The sequence below is a fragment of the Schistocerca americana genome, chromosome 2, assembly GCF_021461395.2.
Source record: "Schistocerca americana isolate TAMUIC-IGC-003095 chromosome 2, iqSchAmer2.1, whole genome shotgun sequence".
NCBI classification, from domain to species: domain Eukaryota; kingdom Metazoa; phylum Arthropoda; class Insecta; order Orthoptera; family Acrididae; genus Schistocerca; species Schistocerca americana.
This window is the reverse complement of record NC_060120.1, coordinates 381320797-381343298: the sequence shown is the minus strand read 5'-3', so window position 1 is coordinate 381343298 and position 22502 is coordinate 381320797. Positions and strand designations below refer to the sequence as shown.

General features: G+C 41.4%; 1 protein-coding gene across 3 annotated transcripts in view; it reads right to left on the bottom strand.

Annotated features, from left to right (window-relative positions):
• The window catches only part of LOC124591589 (nuclear pore complex protein Nup214-like), a 130628-nt gene that overhangs the window by 32623 nt on the left and 75503 nt on the right, over positions 1-22502 (bottom strand). For 2 of the 3 annotated variants that reach the window (XM_047131744.1, XM_047131745.1), the window contains 3 exons: positions 18186-21533; positions 17285-17370; positions 4975-5097 (listed from right to left, as the gene is read on the bottom strand). In XM_047131744.1, coding sequence (XP_046987700.1) covers positions 4975-5097; positions 17285-17370; positions 18186-21533 — 3557 coding nt within the window. The remainder of the gene's footprint in view (positions 1-4974; positions 5098-17284; positions 17371-18185; positions 21534-22502) is intronic. The other variant, XM_047131746.1, reaches the window with a different exon arrangement.

Genomic DNA, 22502 nt, shown 5'->3' with positions numbered 1-22502 from the left:
CAAGAAAGGGATGAAATGTCCACCTCCATTTCTCCTAGCCTGATTCTCATCCCACAGCATAGCCAAAGATGCAAATGATATGGAGTCACAATCCTCTGTATTAAAATCTTGCTTTCTGTCTGCTATGATGGCTGTGTTGGCATGGCCACTGGTATGGGCGACTTAGAGCTATTTCACTGTGGATTATCCACCTGATGCCACGCCACAGGAGGTTCTCCCCATGGGCACCACACTCCCTTGGCAAAGGCAACCTGGCATATGAGTTAATGCCTGAAGTTCCAGTCCACAGATTGGGGAGGCACCTTCTCCTCGGCATACATGGGAAAGGAGGGTTACTTCTCAGGCATTGGCATTGTGATCACTGTATTGGTAGGGGGCTACAACTGTGAGGATATACAAAAATCGTCACCCCCCGCCACAACAGATTGGCTACTGTGCTGGATTTTGGGTACAAACATAATCCAGTCTGATAATAGGTGCATAAGGTCTTTGTGCATGGTGGGATAGAGCATGCCACACATAAGATATCCTTTCCTAAACGGCTTTAAATTCTGTGAAATTTACAAAAGTAAGGGTCAAATCCTTTCAGTTGTGTATCACCCACCCTGATGCCATTCACTCCTCAGAGGCTCTCCCCATGGGTGTCAGCCAACCACGGCAAAGGCTACCTGGCATTGGAGCTGTTGTCCATAGTCCCAGTATCCCAGGTTGGAGAGGCACCCACTCCTCAGCATAAACGGGGAGGTTGCAGCTCAGGAATGAGCAATGCAATCCCCGCATTGGCATGGGACTACAACCTTGAGGACACATGATGAGCCCTCCCCGCCTCGCCACAATGGATTGGCTAACACACTGAATTTAAGGTGCGAACATAAATCTAGCCACTATGTGCCATGACTTTCTGCACCTATTATTAGTAATAGGTGCAGAAGGTCATGGCACAATGTGGTTAGATTATGCACTACATAAAGTATCTTTCCGCAAAGAGCTTGCACTTCTGTGAAATTTAGAAAAGTCAAGGTCGAACAGTTTGGACAAGTCACCCAGAACCCCAGATCAGGGGAGACATACCATCCAGTAAGTATACAAAACCACAAAAAGTGTTTGTTGGATTAGTGTAACAAGTTTGTGCCATTGCAAATCATAACATGTCTATGGAAGACGCATTGCCCTGTTACAGCGACCTTTGTTGGCTATTCATTGTATGTGTGGCATTTATGCTCTGTGATCTCTTCTGTACCACATAGATAGTTTAGACTGCATATATTTTCCTGCACTGGTAGGGGGATGTGGTAGATTCCTGATCCAGGGAGTCCAAGGTCAATCTTGACTGACCCCAACAAGGCTTTCAGCACTTGTCTTTCAGCAGCTCTGGAGCTTCTGACTGAGTGAAGAAGACCTCATTATGAGCTTCAATGTAGTGTCTCTCTTTACAAGGTTACCCTTAATAGACTACCTAGGATTTGTGTGAAAAAAGTTTGGGCCAGTGCTACTGAAACTGTTCAAGCTCATGTTAATGTCAGCTTGCTTTCTGTTCAATCAAAATTACTACCAACAAACAGACAAGAGTGGCGATGGACTCCCCAGTATCACCAGTAGTGGCCACAATTAAAGTTCCAGTTTCAAAACACTGTAGAAAGAGAGCCACTTCTCAGAATGATGTCAAATTTGAACAGCACATTTTGGTGCATAGGAAAAAAATAGAAACGAGTGTATTGCATTGTTGGCCAGGAGGCCCCATCCGGGGAAGTTCACCCGCCAAGTGCATGTGCAAGTGCACCACGGAACAAAAAAATAAATAATAATAATAATAATAATAATAATAATAATAATAATAATATTGCTCAACAGGTGCCGTTATAAGTGTCAGGACACGCACACCGACAGATGTGGGGCACACAGCTGTTCCTCAGTTTGAATCTGAGACACCCAATGTGACTGTCTCCATGAAGGATCACACACTGCTGGTTAAGTAGCTCTGCAAAAGTTCTGGACACTTGGGGGTATGAGAAAAGGCACTGCTCCAATGTCTGCTAAGTGTCTGGGGAAAATGATAACAAAATTCAAAACGACAGGTTCTTTTGAAATGAAACGTGGCAGAGGGAGGAAAGCAGTTGATCTGACATTTGTCAAAGATGTGGCCATAGTACTGCAGGAGGGGTGAAGCAGTGGAGTGCAAACATGTAATGGATGAAAAATTGCCCCGATGTTGGACATGCCTGCAAGCATGGTGCATAAAATCCTACAAAAAATCCTGCACTGCTATCCATACAAAATCACAGATGTTGGAAGTTGCTTCCTGCCGACTCGCCAGCAAGATAAATATTCGCTCTGGAACTTTTTTCTCATGTCAAAGTAGACAATTAAAGCCCATGGAGTATTCTGTGGATAGATAAAGCCCATTTCCATCTCCAAAGACATGTCAATACGCAGAATTGCAGAATATGGGCAACAGAAAATCTGCACACACATCAACCAGTACCACCTTATTTAGTAATGGTGACTGTGAGGTGTGGGTTTACGGCATTATTTATCTTAGGGCATATTTTTCCGAGGAGATGAGTCCTGCAGGTCCTGTTACCTGTACATCACTAGTAAATGCTATGAGAGCCTTTTGTGAATCAAAGTCATTCCAGCCCTCCAACAGCATGGATGTGTGAGCAGAATAACTTTTACCCAAGATGGGGCTTTTCTGCACTTTGCACAGCCTGACAGCCACTGAAGCATCTGCTGCAGTGGCATTTTGGAAATGATAGAATTATCAGGCATCATCTCCCTGCGGCCTAGTCATCTAGATCACCTGATCTTCATCTACGTTGACTTCGGGTTGTGAGGTTTCTGAAAGATATTGTGTTCCGTGCTCAAATTACGAATGTGGCTGAGCTGAAGGCATACATTTTGTAACACAATCTGAATGTGCCCCCAAGACACTGCAGTCTTTACGGAACATGTGGTTTCTCAATTTCAACTTGTGGCAGAAAACAGTGGGCAATATAATGAACATGTCTTGTGCCAGTCTAACAACAAAGAGAAACTGATGTCATCTTGCTTTTTATGCGGTTTTTGGTTCCAGGACAATCAAAAACTTATGTCATTTTGCTTTTCATGTGGTTTTTGGACTCAGGGCAATTAAAAACCCATTTTTCCCACCCAAAGTGGTATGACCTTGCCATGGTTGATGAGCTTCCCTAACTAACATGCAGTCATGTACAATGAACAATACAGATGGTGTAGCAACTCAAACCATAGCCGCCACATTGTGATTCATCTGTCACTTGTAGCCGACATTATTTGTGTTAATGCACTTACTGTGCCAATATGATCCTGTTCACATCTGATGTCATTCTGATTGTTGATTCTCTTTCTACAGCACTTTGAAACTGGAACTTTAATTATGGACACCCTGTATCTATGGAGGTATTAGAAGAAGAAACCCTAGAGTCAGCAGTCTACAACCCCTCGTGCTTTTTTAAATATGTGAACAGTGCGCTTGTAATCTGGCTGCACAAACAACATCATCTGCAAGACTGCTTGCAACACCTCAATTCTCTGCACCAAAACAACAAACAGTGTCTACCGTAAACTGGTGCATACGGGATTGTACTTGTATACCTCTAGCTGTCATGCTCCTTCACAATGAGAAGGTGTCCGAAGCACAGTAGTGCACAGAACATGTGAAATCTTAGACTAAGACAGTCTGGCTGCCAAATAGAAACACCTAAAGACTATGATCCTCGCAAATGTTTACAGCAACCACAACATGCTATAAGAACAAATAAGCTGATGCCACAGCTTGCTGAGGCTGTCAGGTTGCAATCATCCAATACACCAGAAACATATCGACAAAAATCAGAAGAATACTCTGGAACAATAACATCAAGATGTGTTCCGCCCACCAGCCAAGGCGAAAGCCTTGTTGGGGTCAGCCCAGGATGACCTAGGACTCTTGAAACTGCAAGTTTATCGCATCCCCTGCCAGTGTTGGAAAATATATGTAGATCAGACTATCCAGACAGTACAGGACAGATGCACGGAGCATAAACAGCACAAAGACAACAAACAGCTGACAAATTCTGCTCTGTAGCAGAGAATTGAAGCTCCCACAGAAACGTCATGAATTGTGATGGCACCAGAATTATTGCAACAATATTCTAAAAGAGGCTGTAGAGGTCTAGCTATACAACAAAGTAATACATAAAGATAATGGTTTTTAGTTAAATGAGGACTGGGACCCAGGCCTCATCATGATCAAAGCACGGCAGCAGTCTGCGTGAAAATCTGCTCCCATCACGGCAAGTGACAAGACGGAAGACACATTGTCGCTCCACAAGCAGAAAACTGTCAGTCAATGGTGGCAGTGGGACTGAGGACACTGGATCATGCCCCAGTGGGGTGCTTCTCCCACCACTGTACCAGGCCACACCTGGAGGTAGCTGATTTGAGGCCACAGGAGGGAGGAGGGGCACAGGGGGAGGTGGAGGAGTTGGGGGGACATAAATGCAATGCCCAATGGGGGTGAGTCATCAGCAACAACTGAAGATGGCAAGAAATCAGCTTATCACAATATTGCACCTTCTGGACAACACCACATGGCTGAATACTTGAGAAACATTCAAAATATTCTTACGCTACAAAAATCTAAAATTAAACTGAGAAACAATATTATCTGTATATAAATGAGCTATGAGAGAGAGAAAGAGAGAGAGGGAGAGAGAGGGGGGGAGAGGGGGGGGGAGAGGGGGAGGGAGAGAGAGAGAGAGAGAGAGAGAGAGAGAGAGAGAGAGAGAGAGGGAGGGAGGGAGGGAGGGAGGGAGGGAGGGAGGGAGGGAGGGAGGGAGGGAGGGAGGGAGGGGGTGGGTGGAATTTCTCACAGTGTTGGAATGAAAAGGCTGAAAGTCTCCGCTACCACCTAGAACCCTCTCAAAGACAGCTGTTACTCCGAACTACTTTAGAGTAAATCACAACCAGTTTTACCTGGCTTATTCTGAAATGCAGGGGCTGAGCCAAATCCTGTTTGCCCAACTCCTTGGCCTGCAGCAGCACTGAATGTACCACCAGACTGAGTAGTAGTTGTACTGGTTCCACCAAACAGTGATCCTGACAATAAAAAGTAATAACAGAAGGATCAGTGACTATAATCCTCTGGTTTTCAAGCAATTAAATTAGGAATATCTGCTGAAATTATGATTAGAATTATCATCATTTGCAGTCTCCACCAAATTGCTCAGTCTTTTAAATATCCCCTTCCTAAATGGATAATCCTTTTGTGTGTGTGTGTGTGTGTGTGTGTGTGTGTGTGTGTGTGTGTTTTTTTGTTTGTTTTATAGCACTGTTCCCTTATTTACAAATAGCCATTCTCTCAACAAGGTACCATTTTACTAGAGTAATCATTGCAAAAACCTTGCAACTGGGTTTTGTGGGGAGAGGGGGGCAAAAAAGGCCTGCATTTCACTATACACTCATGTAAGCTCCTGTACGGTTATAAAATTAACAAATGGCTCTGAGCACTATGTGACTTAACTTCTGAGGTCATCAGTCACCTAGAAGTTCGAACTAATTAAATCGAACTAACCTAAGGACATCACACACATCCATGCCCGAGGCAGGATTCGAACCTGCGACCGTAGCGGTCGCTCGGCTCTAAACTGTAGCGCCTAGAACTGCACGGCCACTCCGGCCGGCTATAAAATTAACAGCTTTACATTGGAGCATTATTTTCTGCATTACGTTCACAACACAAAAATCTCAGAGAAAAAAAGGTGGGCAAAGAAAACAATGGAACAGAGCATTGATTTAATGAGAACAAAGTGTAAAGCTGTTCTCAATCCACAGGTGTTTCCGAACACCACAGTGAGACTGTAGCGCCTAGAACTGCACGGCCACTCCGGCTGGCTATAAAATTAACAGCTGTACATTGGAGCACTATTTTCTGCATTACGTTCACAACACAAAAATCTCAGAGAAAAAAAGGTGGGCAAAAAAAACAATGGAACAGAGCATTGATTTAATGAGAACAAAGTGTAAAGCTGTTCTCAATCCACAGGTGTTTCCAAACACCACAGTGATCTACTAGGCATGCTTCTATTTGGGATGGTATGCCCTTTTCTTCTGACCTGTGAATGGCCTTACCCAGCCAATTATAGTGGGAACCAAGATTTAAATGCGAACTCCCAATCACATTGCAACTTGGCATTTTTAATCTACAAATTGGTGATATAGGTGAAAGAAGTGATATTTCATTTATTTCTTGCTGGTATACATATAGGTCTGCCACCTATAAATTGAAGCCGTCTGTAATTTTTATTGTTTATGGTAAGTATATGTTTATAATTTTATTTAGTAATTGTTTTCAGAGAGAACATTTTTCAACAAATACACTAAATACTGTAATAACATTACTTACTAACTAAATTTACGTACACACTATCTTAACTACTTGGGAATTAAAATCTTTATCCTTTCATTTACTTGCTTCCCAAGTCAAGTTGATTACAGTTTAGCAGCAGCAGCAGCACCACCAGCAGCAACAACAAAAATGTTTTCACTGATCTGCAACATATATACATGTTTTCGCATCCACTTTGTGCCACCATCAGCACTGTACGTCCTTTGACACTTAAGTTACCTCCATGACTCCAGAAAGCACAATCTTGCACTCACCATATATTAAAATACCTGAAGGAAAGACTTCACCGATTGGGGTTTTTTGTGATCTGTCTAATCCATTTGACTGTGCAAATCACAGCATTCCTTTGGAGAAACTTAAAGGTTACAGCTTATGAGGTAGCAAGTCATTCACATCATATTTAACAGACAGAAAACAAGAGTAATACCCACCCACACAGCCAAGAGTGTTGAAGCGTCACTTCTCGAATTTGGGAAGGCAAGCCTGTCCTGGATCGAATATGCCTCATAAATTAATTACAAGAGCCGGTGAGCTGACTAGCCTGGATGTAGTTTTTAGACAGTTTTCCACATCCAACTAAGCAAATATCAGTCTGATAAACACAACCCACCTCCAATACATGCTACACAAATATTTAGAAAACATTCTCAAATATGAGCATGGGGGTTTACTGCAGATGCAGACATATGGGGGCACACAAATTCCGTTCCAAAAGTAGTGTTAAGAAGGGCACCCAACCACCAACTGTCACCACATATAAGCATCACCAAAACCGTATAACAGTGCCAACTTCATAGAGAAAAGGGAAAAGACGAGGAAGGAGAAGGAGGAGGAAGAGAAAACAAAGGATCAAGTTTGATAGGTCTTGCAGCCCTCAAGGTGAATCTTCTGAATGGGGCAAATTAGTACTGGGTTTCCAAAAGACTCTTTTCTCTGATCACACCTGTTCTAGATCTCTCAAGTTTTCTAGGCATGATATATTAATGGTATGTTTTGGTTGTTAAGCCAAGTTGCAGATTCCATTTACGCACAATATTTTGATGACCAACCCAGTCATCCTTATCAGGTGCTGCAAGTTATGTTGTTATGCATACTCATTGCCTTGACTCCACTCAGATGGACTCCAGGCAGCACATAAACACATTATCACATATAGTAGCACCTGAAGATGATGACATGACTGTCAGTCATCGACATACTGTCAACATATGGAATCAACGGTTCTTCTGAACACCCAAAGGCTGACCTTCACTCCTGTTCTCTCTATGCAGACACCTTACAATCGCCATCCAAGCTACAGCACATATTCACTGTGAGAGATTTTCAATATTCTCTCTGCTCTCTGGCAGTGTAATTATCCAGTTAATGAAGTCCAAAAGAGATTGACTATTGGAAATAATTTTTGTAGTCACAAATTGTTGTACAGTGGTAGGAGGGAGTTTTGGATCTGGACTGTTTGGGGGAAGAGACCAAACAGTGAGGTCATTGGTCTCATCGGATTAGGGAAGGACGGGGAAGGAAGTCGGCCATGCCATTTCAAAGGAACCATTCCAGCATTTGCCTGGAGCGATTTAGGGAAATCACGAAAAACCTAAAGCAGGATGACCGGACGCGGCATTGAACCGTCGTCCTCCCAAATGCGAGTCCAGTGTGCTAACCACTGCGCCACCTCACTCAGTGCATAGAAGGAAGTGCCGTGAACAACATACTAAAAATTCTGACCTGTGGGGCATTAGTGTGGGGATGGGAGTGTGTTTCACGGTCATTTGATCGAAAACCACAGCATCTAAGGAAAACATATTTCAGTACAAAATTAAACTGCATTAAATTTCCTACAAATGAGGTTATATTCATTTTTTCACTAGGACTAATAGTTTGTGCAAAGAGAGTGAGAGAATATGGAAAATATCATGTGATGCACATATGCTGTAGCTTAGGTGGTTCCTGTAGGCCATTTGATACACAAGTGTCCTGTATCAAATTGTTTGGCTCAACTTTCTTGACACAGGTGTAGTATGTTGTAAACAGTTATTGGTTACACTCTGCATATAAATAACCTACCATCCTACATTGACAAAGCAGAAATAGGGCTCTTTGCCAATGGTGCAAATATCATAGTTAAACCCAACAAAGCTGCAACAACAGAAGAAGCAATAAATTAGATAATCAAAAGTATTATTGACTGGTTGTCAGTAAATGGTCTGTCACTTAGGAACAACAAAGTTCATTCTGTACAAGGCAAATTATATCATCATCAATAAATGTACAGTACAGGAGAAAGGAAATATGTAAAACTGTTCAAAATTCCTGGGTGTGCATATTAACAAGAACTTTAATCAGAACTCACATATTAGATATATTCTCAAACATTTGAGTTCAGCAACATTGTTTTCCACGTAAGTGTGATTTTGGTGATAAAACATTAGAAAATTAGCTTACTTTACTAATTTCCACTTAATGATGTTACATTAAATAATTACCTGGAGCAATTCCACATGTTGACACAAAGTATTCATTGCATAGAAAAGAGCTGTAACAACAATACCTAGCAGCCATCCTTGAACTTGATGTAGGGAACATTTAAAACATTAGGTATGCTAATAACAGCCTCACACTACAGTCACTCTGTTATTGAGTGAATTCATAAATATAACACCAGGATCAAAAACATATAACATTTCAAAACTGTAACAGACTGTGCTGCTTTCCAAATGACCATATGAAAAACTAGTCACCATGAAAAGCAGTATAAGCTTTGTTCTTAGAAAGAAAGGTATTCCTACACAGATCTGGTACTAGGGTGAAACACACAGACATTAATTCACAGTATGAATGTACTGTTTGTTTTGAAGGTAGGACACTGGTTTGGCAGTGATGAAAAATATCCTCAAAGAATGACCATAAGACAACTTTTTAGTGAGACACAGAATTCTTGCAACATTAAATGATGGAAGAGAAACTCAAATCATTTCACATATCACACAACGTGAAATCAACATGACTGAATCATGACATACTTAACACATGGATCTCTTTGGAGCAATGCAACTCACAAACGATAAAATTGTATTCTACATTTTATTGACACATTTATCAATTTTACTCAATTGTACCACGTAGAGATTACAAAATCAGCAGAAGTGATTAGTGATACATAATTACAGAAAACTGATTTTTGGAATAAAAACCAAGCAATTACTGATAGATGGACTTGCTTTACATTCTAAGAATTCAGGCAGTACTGAAGGACAGAAAGCATTGAGTACATTTTAATAATTACGAAACTCCCACAGCATGTGGGCAGATCAAGAGAATCACCTCTAATTTAGAATTTGGTAAAACATCTATATCTACATTTATACCCCGCAAGCCACCCAAAGGTGTGTGACCGAGGGCACCCTACGTGCCACTGTCATTACCTCCCTTTTCTGTTCCACTCGCGTATGGTTCACGGGAAGAACGACTGCCGGAAAGCCTCTGTGCATGCTCGAATCTCTCTAATTTTACATTCGTGATCTCCTCGGGAGGTATAAGTAGGGAGATGCAATATATTCGATACCTCATCCAGAAACGCACCCTCTCGAAACCTGGACAACAAGCTACACTGCGATGCAGAGTGCCTCACTTGCAGAGTCTGCCACTTGAGTTTGCTAAACATCTCCGTAACGCTATCACGCTTACCAAATAACCCTGTGATGAAACGTGCCGCTCTTCTTTGGATCTTCTCTAACTCCTCTGTCAACCCGACCTGGTACGGATCCCACATTGATGAGCAATACTCAAGTATAGGCTGAACAAGTGGTTTGTAAGCCACCTCCTTTGTTGATGGACTACATTTTCTAAGGACTCTCCCAATGAATCTCAATCTTGTACCCGCCTTACCAACAATTAATTTTATATGATCATTCCACTTCAAATTGTTCTGCACGCATACTCCCCGATATTTTACAGAAGTAACTGCTACCAGTGTTTGTTCCGCTATCATATAATCATACAATAAAGGATCCTTCTTTCTATGTATTCACAATACATTACATTTGTCTACGTTAAGGGTCAGTTGCCACTCCCTGCACCAAGTGCCTATCTGCTGCAGATCTTCCTGCATTTCGCTGCAATTTTCTAATGCTGCAACTTCTCTGTATACTACAACATCATCTGCAAAAAGCCGCATGGAACTTCTGACACTATCTACTAGGTCATTTATATATATTGTGAAAAGCAATGGTCCCATGACACACCCCTGTGGCACGGCAGAGGTTACTTTAACGTCATTAGACGTCTCTCTCCATTGAGAACAACATGCTGTGTTCTGTTTGCTAAAAACTCTTCAATCCAGGCACACAGCTGGTCTGATATTCCTTAGGCTCTTACTTTGTTTATCAGGAGACAGTGCGGAACTGTATTGAACGCCTTCCGGAAGTCAAGGAAAATAGCATCTACCTGTGAGCCTGTATCTAATATTTTCTGGGTCTCATGAACAAATAAAGCAAGTTGGGTCTCACACGATCGCTGTTTCTGGAATCCATGTTGATTCCTACAGAGTAGATTCTGTGTTTCCAGAAATGACATGATACGCGAGCAAAAATCATGTTCTAAAATTCTACAACAGATCAATGACAGTGATATAGGCCTATAGTTTTGTACATCTGCTCGACGACCCTTCTTGAAAACTGTGACTACCTGTGCTCTTTTCCGATCATTTGGAATCTTCCATTCCTCTAGAGACTTGCGGTACACGGCTGTTAGAAGGGAGCCAAGTTCTTTTGCGTACTCTGTGTAGAATCGAATTGGTATCCTGTCAGGTCCAGTGGACTTTCCTCTGTTGAGTGATTTCAGTTGCTTTTCTAATCCTTGGACACTTATTTCGATGTCAGCCATTTTTTCGTTTGTGCGAGGATTTAGAGAAGGAACTGCAGTGCGGTCTTCCTCTATAAAACAGCTTTGGAAAAAGGTGTTTAGTATTTCAGCTTTACGTGTGTCACCCTCTGTTTCAATGCGATCATCATCCCAGAGTGTCTGGATATGCTGTTTCAATCCACTTACTGATTTAACGTAAGACCAGAACTGCCTAAGATTTTCTGTCAAGTCGGTACATAGAATTTTACTTTCGAATTCAATGAACACTTCACGCACAGCCCTCCTTACGCTAACTTTGACATTGTTTAGCTTCTGTTTGTCTGAGAGGTTTTGGCTGCATTTAAAGTTGCAGTGAAGCTCTCTTTGCTTTCACAGTAGTTTCCTAACTTTGTTGTTGAACCACAGAGGGTTTTTCCCGTCCCTCACAGTTTTACTTGGCATGTACCTGTCTAAAACACATTTTACGATTGCCTTGAACTTTTTCGATAAACACTCAACATTGTCAGTGTCGGAACAGAAATTTTCGTTTTTATCTGTTAGGTAGTCTGAAATCTGCCTCCTATTACTCTTGATAAACAGATAAACCTTCCTCCCTTTTTTTTATATTCCTATTTACTTCCATATTCAGGGATGCTGCAACAGCCTTATAATCACTGATTCCTTGTTCTGCACTTACAGAGTCGAAAAGTTCAGGTCTGTTTGTTATCAGTAGGTCCAAGATGTTATCTCCATGAGTCGGTTCTCTGTTTAATTGCTCGAGGTAGTTTTTGGATAGGGCACTCAGTATAATGTCACTTGATGCTCTGTCCCTACCACCCGTCATAAACATCTGAGTGTCCCAGTCTATATCTGGTAAACTGAAATCTCCACCTAAGACTGTAACATGCTGAGGAAATTTATGTGAAATGTACTCCAGATTTTTTTCTCAGTTGTTCTCCCACTAACGCTACTGAGTCGGGAGGTCGGTAAAAGGAGCCAATTATTAACCTAGCTCAGTTGTTGAGTATAACCTCCACCCATAATAATTAACAGGAAGTATCCACTTCTATTTCACTACAGGATAAACTACTACTAACAGCGACAAACACACCACCACCAGTTGCATGCAATCTATCCTTTCTAACCACCGTCTGTGCCTTTGTAAAAATTTCAGCAGAATTTCTCTGTGGCTTCAGCCAGCTTTCCATACCTATAACAATTTCAGCTTCGGTGCTTTCTATCGGCGATTGAAGTTCCGGTACTTTACCAATGCAGCTTTGACAGTTTACAATTACAATACCGATCGCTGCTTGGTCCCCGCATGTCCTGACTTTGCCCCGCACCCTTTGAGGCTATTGCCTTTTCTGTACTTGCCCGAGGTCATCTAACCTGAAAAACCGCCCAGTCCACGCCACACAACCCGTGCTACCCGTGTAGCCACTTGCTGTGTGTAGTGGACTCCTGACCTATCCAGCGGAACCCGAAACCTCACCACCCTACGGTGCAAGTCGAGGAATCTGCAGCCCACATGGTCGCAAAACCGTCTCAGCCTCTGATTCAGACCCTCCACTCGGCTCTGTACCAAAGGTCCACAGTCAGTCCTGTTGACGATGCTGCAGATGGTGAGCTCTGCTTCCATCCCTCTAGCGAGACTGGCAGTCTTCACCAAATCAGATAGCCGCCAGAAGCCAGAGAGGATTTCCTCCGATCCATAGCGACACACATCATTGGTGGCGACATGAGCGACCACCTGCTGACGGGTGCACCCTGTACCCTTCATGGCATCCGGAAGGACCCTTTCCACATCTGGAATGACTCTCCCGGTATGCACACGGAGTGCACATTGGTTTTCTTCTCCTGCCTTGCAGCCATATCCCTAAGGGGCCCCATTACGCGCCTGACACTGGAGCTCTCAACTACCAGTAAGCCCATCCTCTGTGACCGCCCGGATCTTGCAGACTGAGGGGCAACCTCTGGAACAGGACAAGCAGCCATATCCGGCTGAAGATCAGTATCAGCCGGAGACAGAGCCTGAAACCAGTTCATCAGACAAACTGGAGAGGCCTTCTGTTCAGCCCTCCAGAATGTCTTTCGCCCCCTGCCACACCTCGACATGACCTAACACTCTACCACTGGTGAGGGGTCAGCCTCAATGTGGGCAGTATCCTGGGCAGCCACAGCCGTAGTCCGATCGGGGGATGCATGGGATGAGCTGGCCATCCCCGACAAACCCCCATCCGGACCACCACAGTGATGCCCACTAGCAACAGCCTCAAGCTGTGTGACCAAAGCCAACACTGCCTGAAGCTGGGAGCAAAGGGATGCCAACTCAGCCTGCATCCGAACACAGCAGTCGCACTCCCTATCCATGCTAAATACTGTTGTGCAAAGAACGTCTGAACTATTCTACAGAGAGCACAAACAATTAGACACAAAATTTAAACAGTTATTAAAATACAAGCCTGCCTAGTAAATGCAGTAATGCTGCTACTTGCGCACTGCTGACACACTACTTGGCGGCAGAAGGAGACTACGCGATTTTACACTATTCAGGTACTAAAACATGATGCTACAACTCTCAAATACTGTAATATGCCCGAAATTTATGAATTAAACAATGCAAGGCAGATTGTTGTTAAGCTTAGCATTCAAAGCCCTACCAAATTATATGTAACTGCACCATCAATCCAACTTGACATGAATTCGATACATCAGCAAAGCACCATTTGAGCTATTGGTGAAGCTTCCTGAATGACGTCTAACTCAAATTTAGTCTTTGTGAAATCTCTGTTATATTACTGTTTCTCCCTAATAATGGTAATACCTGAAGATCAATTATTTTATATAACTAAATAATCTTCTCTATTAATTTTTCGATGCACCCTGCTCAAGAGAAATAATGCTAGCAAACTATATGTGCTCTTGAACAATGGGGGTTAGGTTGCATTCACAGACTGAACATCACAGAGCAAGTTTATTAGAAGAGATTATTACTGTAAATCATTTGTAGTCAGATGCAACATAATGAAAGAGGATGCTAAACTACAAAGCAGTGAGGTTCAAGATGAAAACTGTGCTATCTACAACTGATTTTGGATTAAAAGCTTGCACAAAGTCTTGTGGTAATAAAACAAACTTAAATCATCCCAAAAGTAAAGCTAAGGGTTAAGGAATCTGGTTAAAAAAATGATACATATGACTGTTCAAAACATGATAGCCATGAGGGTGCAAGGACTCGGAGAACATGTACTGAATTTATGCAACCCTGGCCATGTGATTACTCATCATCAAAGTCAGATGGATGTCAGGGCAGCCAACCATGGGATTCAGATGGAGAGTTAAAGATTTTCCCGCTGACAAGACAGGTGATATGCAAGAGAAGCCAAATAATGCTGCAATGCTGACTTTCCAGAGACAAACAAGAACAATAGCAGTTGTATGATCATAGAGAAGAAATGATCTGACTGTCCTGTTCTTCAGTTTCATTTTACGAACCAAGTTTGTGTGAAATGCGGAACTGATTTTCCAATGTTTATGAACAACAAGGTTATCTGTTAAGCAATGGAAAATCCAGGGTGGAATGCAACAATATTATGCAAAGAATAGTTGCTACTCACCATATAGCAGAGACGTCGAGTCGCAGGTAGGCACAACGTGAAGACTGTCAGAAACAGAGCTTTCGGCCAACAAGGCTTTTGTCACAAACACACACACACACACACACACACACACACACACACACACACACACACACACACACACACACACCCTAAAATATAGAAGGCTGAATGAAATGAGCAGCTTGATTAACATAATATCTGAGAGAAGTTTAACCAAAATGTAATAATTTGGAAGGGGAGAGAGTAAAAGGCAATATGTTCTACAATCTATGGATCTAGGTTACCCAAAATTACTGAAGCAAGGGAATCGCAAGATAGATTGAAACAGCAAAAGAAATGGTTCTTATGAAGATGAGTTCACCATTAAAAATTAAGAGCACAGATTAAGTAAGAGATCAAAAGGGTACAAGACTGAATGAAAAAGAAATAAAGTCTGTGTAATAGCCTCACTAGAAGCAATAATTAACCAGCTGCTGGAAGAAACTCAAGATGGGATATAGGGGTAGACAAATACAGTACACATCCGATTATTCAGGGTAATGTCGGGGAGATGATGCATGAATAACTGAAAAAAATGAATCATCAAGATATTATCAAACATGTATTCTTTGTTTAAATGTTTAGCCATGTTCTGTACATAAGTACTGTAAGCCTGCTGTTTATTTCTTAAAATAGTTTGTGATGTGGGTCTGCTTCTGAGACGAGCTGACTTTTTTTCACACGACATTTTGAATTTTTCTTGCAGCAATACTGTCACTTTACTGAAACCCCTCTGGACCATAAAATCCAGAAGAGTATTACCATATCACCATAAGGCACAGTGACCGACAACGTTACTGTCTTCATCCCCCCACTTTCACATTCACTGTCCTCTTTGTTTCATTATGAAGCAGTGGTCACAATTTCGACATTACTCATGAACTGGAAGCCAGATTCACATGCGTCGATCTCTAGACAATCATTCAAATTATCTTCATTGACATGTTCAAAAACATTTAAACTCACTGCAAAATTTGTTATTTTGCAGCTGTTACTACTTCATCACAAAATCCTTGAAAATCACTTTCTTCGACATCTGAAAGAATTTTCCTCCACGATCAAACTAATGTATGTGGCTTTAATTCTTGCCAGGTATCAAAAATATTGTGTATGGCATTTAGAATTGTCAGCTTCTTCCAGAATGCCACCAAACTTGTGGTACAAAATGTGTATGGAATCAGCATTTGATAATTTCACTAACCATTCATGTTACTTTTTAGTTGTAAAAATGCACACGCAGATCTTTAACTGCAACATTCTTGAATGCTCAGGGCTTCTCTCATTTTTCCAAACATTAGTAGTTTCACTTTGTGGTTCCCAGAAGCATTACGGTGCACAAAACTGTAATATGTTCTTTAGATGACTCATATTCAGAAGCACGAACTTCACTTCCAAAAGCGAGGGTTCTGATTGCTAGACCTTTCCAATTCAGACCATTACACATTTGGCCTGGTGTGAAATTCTCCTCTTCCACAAATTTCTAGACCTTTTCCGAGAAAGAATCATCTACCACAAGATCTGAACTAAGCTGCTCTCCTTGCATTGTAAGTTTGTGAATCCTGTGACACTGTTTGAATCTAAGTAGGCATCCAATTCTCCCTCTAACCCTAGACCTTCATGAAAAAATTTAGCTCTTTTGGCACACATCACACCTGAAACAATGACACCTTCTGCTCGTTTCTGGTGAAACCATTGCAAAAGAGCAGAATCTCATACATCAAATGTAGATCTCTTCAAGTTTTTTTTCATGCAGTTGGTCCAAACTAGAATTTCATCTCCCCACAAAATCCTGTATTTTCTGCTTAGGCCTATTCTTTTTAATGTCCTGAACAGTCTGCATTCCAATATCATAATCGACACTTATTGTTAGTTTTCTAGCAATTTTCCGATTCTCACATATTTCAATTAATTCCAATTTTTATTTTAATGTCAACACAATTCTTTCATTTCAGCATCATCTCTTTCATAAATTTCTCTAAACTTGCTACATTGACACTTACATGCCAATTAACATAAGAAAACAATGAGTTTGTTTCTGATTTGTACAGAACAAGCCGGCAGTTGTTTAAATGATGGAAATGCCACTTATTGCCAGGTGGCAGGTTGTTTATTGCTGACAGCAAGAGAAAAATATTGCACTTAACTTGAAAACCAGATAATCTGCACACCTATAATTATGAGAACACTACACTAAAATATGCCGAACCATTATTGAGGACATTGCTTAAAAGTAGAAATAAATTTAACATTAAATGTAAAGCTCATAAAACTAACAATATAACCAAGTTTTTCCAATTCCATACAATGAAAATTTTGGAAACAGGTCACAAATACCACTAGGTATTTCAAAAAGTGCACTAGTTTTCAGAGGGCAATATCATACCTCCTGGCTTAAAAGAATTCCCCGCTGTGCTGGAACCACCAAAAAGAGATGTTCCTCCTCCAAAAGTTGAACCACCAAACCCAAATCTGGAAAATAAAACACTATATAAAACATAGTGTTAATAAAATGAAGCACAGGAAGATAGCTACCCTCACATTTCAGTAATTCTAGACTATGGTCATCATCGTTATCGTCATTATTGCTGCAGCTCGAATAATACATAATACACCAAAATCGCAATGATAAATACACAAATACAATATAATCCACTTTAAATATACTATCAACAGTAGGAGCTTAGTTGTCTGACAACTCCGCACTGCTTCAATTTTAACGACAAATTTCTCAGTCACTTGCACTTCTGTATCTTTTATTTCAACTTCTTTTCCAAGTATTAAGAATCATTCATATAAAAGAATTACATGAAAAGTGTATGTTATATACAATAGCAAATTGAATGATTCATAATGTAATGTGTGGAAACCTCACAACGGGTGGTCCCTTGTCATCCTGTGGTTTGAATGGCAAGCCCCTCCTTCCCAACCTTCCCCAACTTATCTCTCTTTCCTTCCCGAAGAAGGAACTAATAATTCTGAAAGCTACACAGTTTTTTCACTTTAAAATGTGAATCAGCAGCACTGGAATTTCATGTTGGAAAGTACTGGCCAGCCATTCTGTCTCTCTGTAATTTTATACCTTTTGATAAAGTAACATGTGCATGCGCACAGGCGCGCGCGCCCACACACACACACACACACACACACACACACACGCCACAAATTATTCACTAAAGATTTCTTAGACATGACTGTTTCACAGTAAAAATTGTAACTGTAACAACATCAGCAAATGAATCAAAAATCAAAACAAATACATAAATCATTGAATGTTTATTACTCACTTTGGTGTCTGTCCAAACACGGAGCCCCCTGTCTGTCCAAATGCTGGTTTACTTCCGAATCCATCCCCTGAAGTACCTCCACCAAACACTGGTGTTGTGTTCTGGCCAAATACGTTAGCAGTCTGACCAAAAGCAGAAGATGACGTTGCAACAGGAGATTGTCCAAATACAGGCTTACCTCCAAATATAGATGTACTAGACTGTGTTGAGTTACCACCAAATAATGAAGGTTTATCTGTATTACCACCAAACAATGAAGGGGTACTTGTTGCAGGAGTACTGCCAAACAGTGAAGGTGTGGTGGACTGGCTGACTTGAGGTTGACCAAATAATGAGGGTGCTGCAGAGGGCTGCAAACTTGTCCCGAATAAGGAGGGAGCTGATGTTGTCGTAGTTGCTCCAAAACCTGATTGTGATGTTGCAACAGCTGAGCCAAACACTGAAGGAGCCGATGTTGATGTGCTAACAGCTGCACCAAACAATGATGGAGCTGATGTTGTAATGCTAATTGCACCAAATATTGATGACAATGTGGTTGGTACAGCAGACCCTCCAAAAATGGGTGATACACTGGATGAAGTTGTGGTGGTAGTGGTAGCAGTAGGAGCAGCAGTGTTACTACTTGATACTGTTGTTATAGAAGAAGCAGTAGTAGCAGTAGTAACTACTGTGGTGACAGTGGGTGACACTGTTGTTGGACCAGCTGATGCACCAAATACAGCAGCTACCGTGGTAGGTGTAACAGTAGATGGTGTAGCAAACAGGTTTGATGATGACACAACAGCAGGAGTTGCCAATGTTCCAAACACAGAGGAAGCAGAACTTGAAACTTTTGTTACATTTGTACCAAAAAGAGTAGGCAATGTGGCTGGAGCAGTTGTGGATGTGTCAGGGGTTGCAAGTGATGACACACTAACTACTGAAACTGTATCTGGTTGTGTAGTGGTGCTAGGTGAGGTACTTATTGCAATGGTACTTGAAACCTCTGAAACACTAGTAGGTATGACTGACAGTGCATCACCTGATGGAGGAGACGGTGCTGATGTGGTAACTGCAGGGGAAGAGGATCCTCCAAAGAGAGGAGTATTTGAGAATATAGTAGTTGATGCTGTACCAAACAGAGATGTGCTTTTTGACACATTAGTGAACAATGATGTTGTTGTTGCTGTTGTTGGTGGTGATGAAGTGTTTGTTGCTGATGACCCAAAAAGAGTTTTTGTGACTGCTGTGTTAGATGGACCTGTTCCAAATATACTGCTATTAGCTGTTGTTGATAAATTTCCGAACACTTGCTTTGAACCAGCTGCTTGGGAAAATATATTTGCTCCTCCCTTTCCAGTTGGTGCAACACTACAAATAGGTTGTCCAAAGAATAAAGACGCTGCTTTAGTAGTGGTAGTGGCATTAGTAGTGGTGGTGGTGGTGGTGGTGGTGGTGGTGGTAGTAGTAGTAGTAGTAGTAGTAGCAGCAGCAGCAGCAGCAATTGTATTAGCAGTTGCTTGATTCTGCACAGGTGACTGAGGTGCCTTATCTGAGAGAGAAAAAGAAAATAATTGGCTCTCAGGAGGCACAACTGATGAAGCAGAGGTGGACTCTGGAATTTCTGATGATACTTGTGCCTGTGGTTTCACAATGCTTGTATCAGTTTTTGTCAGATCAGTTTCTTCAGATTCCACAGATGTTGTGCTAGAGCTGGCAGATGGACTTTCGGAAGCAGCAGAAAAAGCGACAGAACCCATTTTAGGGCTTTCTACTGCACTTGAGGATACTGTTGTTGCCGACTGTCCAAAACTGAATGAAGGTACTCCTTTCTGTTGCAGCGAACCAAAAATAGATCCCCCAGTTGGAGAAGCACTTGATAGTTCTGTTTCTTTGTCTGACTTTGATGACACTGCTACCTGACCGAAGCTGAAGGCTGTCACAGGTGCTGAAACCTTTCCTTGGATATTTCCAAACAATGGCTGTGATACAGAGGATGCAAAGCTGCCAGATGATTCAGAAGTAGATGTCTTTTTATCACCAGAGCTGGCAAGTAATGGCGACACTTGTGTAACAGTAACTGTGGCTGGTTCAGACAAATTACTGCTACTGCTGCTGGCTTGTGAAGTGTTCCCTTTTGAGAAACTGGTTCCAAAAAGAGTTGGTGATGATTGTACTGTTGCTGGAGTTGACTTCTGAAAAGAGAAACCTGGTGCAGAAGGGGAACTGCCACTGAAAGCAAATCCTGTAGTAAGTGACCTTGATGAGGCTGTTGAAACAAGATCAGCTGGCTGTGTAACAGTTGTTGTATCACACACTGGCTGGTTCATGCCTGCCATAGCACTGTTCACTTCTGACTTAGAAGCAAGTGTAGTATTAGATGAAAAACTCTGAGAATTCAAATTTACAAACAAGGAATGCACTGAAGCACTTGGTTTTGAGATAAGTGAATTTGAATTATTCAGCTGCTGCACATCTGTTACAGATTTTGCAACAGTGCCAATTGAGACAGTAGATGACTGCAGCTGTCCAGTCTGCGCACCAGCTGACCCAGAAGTTTCTTTCTTTCCCATGTCTCTCCCAAGTACTGCAGGCTGAATGGACTGACCAAAATTGAAACTAGGTGAAATTCCTTTATTCAAGCTAGAATCATAGGTCGTCACACCTGTAACAGGTGGTGTTAAGGGGAGAGAACTTGATGCAGATGAAACCACATTATGTACATCATCTCTTACTGCTATAGTGCCTGGTCTGGCCATGAGTGCATTTTGTGTATCATTGGGTACTTTAAACATAAATAATGGTGCAGATCCAGTTTTAGTAAAACCAGATGGATTGTAGGTACTTATCGATTCAGTGCTACAATTAATTACACCAACCACCATATTGCTCAAAGAAGCTAGAGGATTTGTCTGCTGAGGTCTGTTATTTGTTGCCATGGTAAATTTTTGGGGAACACTTGTATTATCTGATAAAAATGTACTACTTAGCCTTTGCTGCATGTTTGGTGCTGTCAGCAATGAAGATTGAGAAATTGTAGCTGTTTGGTTCTGGGCAACAGGCCTCCCAGACAAAATACCTCCAAGTTTCAGTGAAGAAGTGGTAAAGGGTGCCAAGTTAAGGAGTGAGGAACTAGGAGTGAATCGGTCCCTAACAGTTTTGATTGGAGTAATGTGGGAAGCAACGTGTTGCATCAAAAGATCTTGAAGCACATTCTGCTTCTTGGGACTCAGCTTCTTCTGTCTTGCAGTAAGTGTAGCCCTTCTATTCATAGACACCATCTTCTTAATGTTCTCTGATCCAACATCATCCGTATCTGACAGCTTGCTCTGCAGTAATTTTTCAGCCAACCTAGAAATGTCATTCTCTCTGTGGAAAGGAAAAAATATTAGTCAAATACAAAGTATATTTTATTCTTCACTAATTACACAGAAATAAAGACTGAAAAACACCTACTTGTGATGCACAAGTGTGCTGATAAAGAAATACAGAAATGGTACAGAACCCTTACGCTTTCAGAGAAAGAGGCAATCACACTTTTTAGGTTGAGACAGGAAATCCTGCCAAGGCCCTAGATTAAAGTAGGATCAAGTGAGGTAAAAATAAGTAACAAAATACCAGCAAGAGACAAGATTTGAAAACCTGAAAAGTTAAAATGGTGATCTTGGAAAGTCTTTCATAAGGGTAAGGAAAGCATACCTGAAACAAGAGAATATGCAAATAAATTACTGACTTTAAATTACTGTCAACAAAGCACTAGTTCAGGTGGATATGAATGGGGAAGAGATCTATGAGGCACTCTCTAATGATTTAAAAATAAAATAGAATTAAAAGAATTGAAAGAAACTACAGAAAATACAAATCAGATTGGTCTGAAAAATCAAACTCCATATCTCCCTCTCCTTTCCCCCATCTGACTATATCTCTCTTCTCTCTCTCTCTCTCTCTCTCTCTCTCTCTCTCTCTCTCTCTCTCTCTCTCTTTTACTTTCGCAACACAATCTCAGCATGTTTTTTCAGATAGTGAGCGATAGGTGCACCAAGTTTGGTTTTGTTCAGAGCTTTGCCGCATATGTGTATGTCACATTTATTACACACATAAATTCCTGAATCTCTGCTGTTTCATCAAAATAAAATTTAAATCTTTCCCTTTTCTATTCCTCTCACCGACCCCCCCCCCCTTTTCTTCATTACATCCCTCTCTCTGTCCAGTTCCTCCTCCCCCTTCTATCTGTCCATCTCTTCCTCCCCCTTTCTCTGTCCATCATTAATACAGGGTTATTACAAATGATTGAAGCGATTTCACAGCTCTACAATAACTTTATTATTTGAGATATTT